The sequence below is a fragment of the Bison bison genome, unplaced genomic scaffold, assembly GCF_000754665.1.
Source record: "Bison bison bison isolate TAMUID 2011002044 unplaced genomic scaffold, Bison_UMD1.0 scf7180017864244, whole genome shotgun sequence".
Taxonomy (NCBI): Eukaryota; Metazoa; Chordata; class Mammalia; order Artiodactyla; family Bovidae; genus Bison; species Bison bison.
Genome location: NW_011494816.1, coordinates 880,558 through 886,684, shown reverse-complemented (window position 1 = coordinate 886,684; position 6,127 = coordinate 880,558). Strand labels below are relative to the sequence as shown.

At 50.1% G+C, this 6,127-nt stretch overlaps 2 protein-coding genes across 2 annotated transcripts in view; one reads left to right on the top strand and one right to left on the bottom strand.

Moving 5' to 3' along the window:
* TTC22 (tetratricopeptide repeat domain 22) overlaps positions 1-17 on the bottom strand; it is a 24,572-nt gene extending 24,555 nt beyond the window's left edge. The window contains exon 1 of the mRNA XM_010847195.1: positions 3-17. Coding sequence (XP_010845497.1) covers positions 3-17 — 15 coding nt within the window. The remainder of the gene's footprint in view (positions 1-2) is intronic.
* LOC104993789 (chromosome unknown open reading frame, human C1orf177) overlaps positions 16-6,127 on the top strand; it is a 35,774-nt gene continuing 29,662 nt past the window's right edge. The window contains exons 1-2 of the mRNA XM_010847193.1: positions 16-159; positions 4,937-5,088. Of these exons, the coding sequence (XP_010845495.1) occupies positions 16-159; positions 4,937-5,088 (296 nt within the window). The remainder of the gene's footprint in view (positions 160-4,936; positions 5,089-6,127) is intronic.

Sequence of the window (6,127 nt, the reverse complement as noted above, 5' to 3'; positions counted from 1 at the left end):
ACCTCGGGCTCCGCCATGGCTGCCCGGCGGCTCCCCGGGCCTGGCCCCCAAGGCTGCAGTGGAGGGGGGCGCCCCTCTAGCGAGCCCGGCGCGGGAGGCGCGGGTCAGCGCGCAGAAGCCTGGGGCACAGCCACCTCCCATCCCCGGCGCCGCCCGCCGGTGGGTGGGTCAGAGCCACTCAGGAGCGCCCTGTGGGTGTTTCCGCTTTCGCTGCTCAGCGGCTTTTAGACGCCTGCATTGCACAACCAGGTGTGCCTGATACACTGATGTAGTGCCAAATGCGGGGCGTGTAACGCCCAGTACCTGGCAAAAGGTGTGCTTTTACTCTCTCTGCTCAGCAGATGAGAAAAAGTGAAGCTCAGACGAGAAAAGTACTTGCCCAGGTCACAGAACTGGGTGTGCCCAAGCAGGCCTGGAACCCAGTCTGCTGAACCCCAAGCCAGTCCCTTCCTCCGTGAGCACTCCTCCACCCTGCGTGAGTTCACCTAGTCAGGCTTGGCCCTTCCAGTCGTCACCAAAGCTGCCCTCACTCCTGTAGCTGTCCCAGTTCCTCCACGCTCCTCAGTGTTTGCTTTACCTGTCCCCTTCTGCAGATCTTCCTTAGCTGTTATTCCTCAGGCCTCCCCACTTGGGATTTCTCTGCCTCCTCTCTGCCCTGCAGTGGGGCCCCAGTGGAAAGACAGGGATTCCTGTGCTGCTTTTAATCCCTGATACCATGTGAATGGGGCTTCCCTTGTGGCTCAGAGGTAAAGAATCTGCCTGCAATGCAGGAGTCGGAGGAGATGCAGATTCGATCCCTAGATCGGGAAGATCCCCTGGAGGAGGGCATGGCAACTCACTCCGATATTCTTGCCTGGAGAATTCCATGGACAGAGGAGCCTGGTGGGCTACAGTCCATAGGGACGCAAAGAGTTGGACACAACTGAAGTGACTTAGCACAGTGTGTGAATGAGTGACGCATCCAATGTGTGAATGAGTCTCTAGATTATTTCACACTTTATTCTTCCCTCATCTGTGACATGAGGGTGATACTCCCTCCCCCAAGACCAGGGTAGATATCTGGGTAAACTTTGTAAATGTCACTCTGGATAGCTACCAGCTCCCACTCATTCTGCACTCTGGGTTTTCTTGCTCTTGCCAGTGTTCCCCCAGGCCTGGCATTAGCCCCTGTCCTCTAATAGAAGGGCTATGCTCCCTGCCTCAAAGCTGCTAGTCCTCCAGGACTTGGATTTTTCAGGTCTGAACTTCTGAGTTCCTCCTACCCTTCATTTCATCTGGGGCTGGGCTCCTAAGACCCTGTTACTTTATCTTCATGAAAAAAACTGATCAGCATTTTCAGAAGGGGAAATAGAGCCAATTTGTAAACTTGGAAAAAAATATTTGACTTGAGCAATAAAATGGCAAATTAAAACAGCATTCTGGAGATATTTTTCACCCATAATTTAAAATGTGAAATTTAATGATCTTAATGTAAAGTTGTTACTATAAATTGCTGGTGATCATGAGGTGAAACGTGGGCTCCTGCTCTGCTTGGGAAGATCAGAGATGGATTCCTGGGGTGTTTGACTTTTCCCCCCTCTTTTCATTGTCTTAAATTACCATTTTAACCATTACATAAAATTTACCATTTTAACCATTTTTAACTGTACAGTCAGTAGCACTAAGTATAGTCACATTGTGCAACCATCACTACCATCCACCTCCAGAACTTTTTCATCTTCCCAAACTGAAACTTTGATTCCATTAAACAACTCCCTATACCTGCTTCCTCAGCCTAGCAACCATCATTCTAGTTTCTATGAATTTGACTACTTTATAGTAGTCAAACTGACATAACTCAGGGTTCATCCATGTTGTAACTGCGTCAAAATTACCTTCCTTTTTAAGGCTGAATCATATTCCTTTGTATGTATATATTATATTTTGTTTATCCACTTGTCCATCAATGGCTATTTGGGTGGTTTCCACATTTTAGCTCTTGGGAATAATGTTGCTATGATCATGGGTGCACACATATCTTTTTGAGTCCCTGCTTTCACTTCTTTTGGGTATATGCCCAGAAGTGAAATTGCTGGGTCGTATGGTAATTCTATGTTTATTTTTCAGAAAAGCTGCTATACTTTTTTTCCCCCATGGAGCTTCACCATTTTATATTCTCACCAACAATGCACACAGGTTTCAATTTCTCTATATCCTCACCAACATTCGTACTTTGTCTCTGTTTTTGCTTGTTTGTTTTATAATGGCCATTCTAATAGGTGGCTTTGGCATTGGATCTGACTCTGAGAAGATGAATAGGAGGTGAATGGGGAGGGTAGTTTGCTGGTGCATTTCAGCAGCAGCAAAGGCACATGAAAAAGCTAGAGCTTTGCCAGGGCCAGGTATGCCCAGGGACAGAGCATGGGAAAGAGACGGCAGCGGATGAGGACTGAAGGCAGCAGCCACAGCCCTGTCTCAGAGGCCTGAATCCTCTGGCTCAGAAGCTTGACTTACTTTGTTGACATAACTTATGGCACCAGAGGATGGGTTAGAAACTCTAGCACACTTTACTTATAAGCTTCGTATCTACTGTGTGACGCTCAGTAGATGTGACCAGGACAAGTTACTCTCTCTGGCTGATCCTCAGTTTCCTCTTCTGTTCCATATGGGTTGGAGAGGATTGCGATTGTACCTACAAGAGAGAGTTAATTGCTGTGATCAGGAAAGTGCTATGATGGGGATGCTTTGGGCTGACTGGAGCCAGCTGCCTTGCTGCACAGCTGACTCACCCTGGCCTGCTCTGGCCTGCCTGGCATCCAGAACTCCCAGCCCAATGGACCTTGGCTTATATCCTGTGGCTTCTCCTCCATGAGTCCCAGAGCCAAGGTGCTTAGGCTGGGGGAGAAAGAAAGTAACCCCAGGAAGGCTGGGCCCAAGAGCACCTGAGCAGCCCTGGGTCTGGTTGCAGGGCCTCCCCAGCTCATAGAATGTGGTAGTGGACACAGCCACTTGTCACTCATTCCTCAAAACAGCTCCTCCAGAATGTTGCAGTCACATGTCACAGACAAGGAAATTGAAGCCAGGGTAACTCATCCGAGGCCACCAGTTAGGAAGCAGCAGGGCTAGGATTTGAAAGCGTTTCTCTGAGGATTTATGCATTTCTGGGAAGCTGGATTAGATTCATTTATTTGTTCACTAGTCATTCAAAAAATATTTGCTGAGCACATTCTCTGTGCCACATACTGCACCAGCAGTGAAGGACACACAGTCTCTGCCCCCGGGCCTTCTGTAAGGTCCCTTTCCAAGGGCTAGGAATGACCTCTTATTATGCTTCTGCTATGGAGCGTACCTAAATGGCTCATTTAATCTTTATAGCAGTCTGGAGACACAGAGATTACTGGCTTTATTTTAAAGGTAAGAAAGGTGAGAAGCGGAGGAGGAAGTGACTTGCTCAAGATTGCACGTTGGGAAGGGGCAAAGTCAATGCTTGGATGACCTGGGGTGGCTGTCCTGTGTGTGTTCCTGAGTACTGATGCCTCCGACCTTCAGCTCAGCAGGGCAGCACGGATGCTCCAAGTGCTGTGGTCATGTGCCCGCCCAGCTTGGGGCCTGTGAGTCCAGATCATGGATTAAATGCTATATTGGGATGGCAAAAGGGTGTTGGGTGGGGCCTGGAAGGAGACCCACTGATCTGGTAACCCACTTCCACCACAGACTGGATGCAGGACCCCTAGGAAAGTTCTGTTTCTGGTTTCAGTCTTGTTTTCATCAAATGGTATATGACTCTTTGCCCTGCCTCAGCCTAAAACCCTTGGGAGGATCAAAGGCGATCACAGGAGATGATATTAGACAGTCTGTAGCATGACCCCAGGCCCTGGTGGAAGGTAAGGGAGGTTGACAGGAGAGAAATGATCATGCCTTAGGGGGGGCATATAACCTCAGTTCTTTTCTTTACCAAGCAAGATATACACACTCTTTAATGTTGAGTTTGAAATTCTTCTCCTCCAGGAAGAAATTCTTCTCCTCCTCCTCCTTCCCCAACCTACCCACCACCTGCAGTCTGGGTCAGAGACCTCCCTATCTTCTGGACCTGATCACACTGTGCAGTCACTGTTTCCCTCCACTAGACTGTCTGAGAAGGGGCCACATCTGGGTCCCAGACACCGTGCACATTGTCTGGCCAGAGTGGGTGTCATGGTGGGGGTAGGGTGGGTAATGGGGAGGAACAGAGTCCTGACTCCATCCCTGAAACACCTCCCCCACCACCCGATTTCATTCCTACCTTCCACGCTCTGGCTCCCCTTGCCTGTTCCCTCTTTCTCCTTCTCCTCACAGAGTGGAGAAGGAATGGGAGGCCGTTTGCCTAAGTCAAGACCTCCCCTGTGGGTCTCACTGGTCCCAACAGCATAAGGTGAACATTAAGAGGCCTTTGCTCTCCATCAGGCCCGGTGCAGGGTACTGGCATAAAGCAGGAAATCAGAATCAGTTCCTCAATTTATGGGGCTTCCCTGATGGCTCAGATGGTAAAGCGTTTGCCTGCAACGCGGGAGACCAGGGTTCCATCCCTGGGTCGGGAAGATTCCCCTGGAGAAGGAAATGGTAACCCACTCCAGTATTCTTGCCTGGGAAATTCCATGGACGGAGAAGCCTGGTAGGCTACAGTTGATGGGGTCGCAAAGAGTCGGCTGAGCGACTTCACTTTATTTCCTCAACAAATGACTCTAAAACTCTACCAAATGGCATCCATATTAACCACCATGAGGGGCCATTAAATCTGCCGGGCTCGCCTGGAGGAAGGATGTCTGGCAAGGCAGCAGTGAAAATGTGCAGAGCCCAGTGGAAAAGTCGGGAACCTCGCGGGCGTGCCTGCCGGGGCGCTGCGCGGGCGAAGACGCAACACACACAGCACACGGGTTCCGGCGGATCACAAATCACAAGGCCTGGGTTGCCGTGGCAGCGGTGGCTGCAGTCGGCGGCCAGCTCGCGAGGCTGGCGCCGCGGAGGAGTCCCACGGCCCGAGTCCTGCGAGGACTTCGCCGCGAGGGGGCAGGCTAGCATCATGGCCACCAAGTGGTTCACCGGCGCGCCCTTCGGGGTGCAGAGCCACAGGTGGGGTGGGGTCGGAGGTGGGTGGGGAGCGGGAAAGAGGGCCTGTGACTGGAGGGCCTATGAAAGAGGGCTGGAGCCTGGGGACAGGGAGCGAAAAGGGGGGAGGGCTGGCAGTCAGAGGTGGCCGGGCGGGACTTTATATCCGCCTCCAGGCTCTGCGTTTCCCTGCCCAGAGTCCTTTAATTATCCTATTAAGTTGTTTAAAATCATTTCTGAAGGACCTACTATGTGCTGCTCAGAGAGACCAAGTGGCCTGTCCCATAGTAGGTCACTCAGCCAAAAAATCGTGCATAGAATTTCAGCCCAGGTGTCTTTCTTCATTCATATGTATGATATGTATGTTGGGTATCAGTTCAGTTCAGTGGCTCAGTCATGTCCGACTCTTTGCGACCCCAGGGACTGCAGCACACCAGGCTTCCCTGTCCATCAGCAACTCCTGGAGCTTACTCAAACTCATGTCCACAGAGTCACTGATGCCATCCAACCATCTCATCCTCTGTCGTCCCCTTCTCCTCCTGCCTTCAGTCTTCCCTAGCATCAGGGTCTTTTCCAATGAGTCAGTTCTTCACATCAGGTGGCCAAAGTATTGGAGTTTCAGCTTCAGTATCAGTCCTTAATGAATATTCAGGACTGATTTCCTTTAGGATGGACTGGTTGGATCTTCTTGCAGTCCAAGGGACTCTCAAGAGTCTTCTCCAACACTGCAGTTCAAAAGCATCAATTCTTTGGTGCTCAGCTTTTTTTATAGTCCAACGCTCACATCCATAGATGACCACTGGAAAAACCATAGCTTTGACTAGATGGACCTCTGTTGGCAAAGTAATATCTCTGCTTATTAATATGCTGTCTAGGTTGGTCATAACTTTTCTTCCAAGGAGCAAGCATCTTTTAATTTCATGGCTGCAATCACCATCTGCAGTGATTTTGGAGCACCAAAAAATAAATAAAGTCAGCCACTGTTTCCACTGTTTCCCCATCTATTTGCCATGAAGTGATGGGACCAGATGCCATAATCTTAGTTTTCTGAATGTTGAGCTTT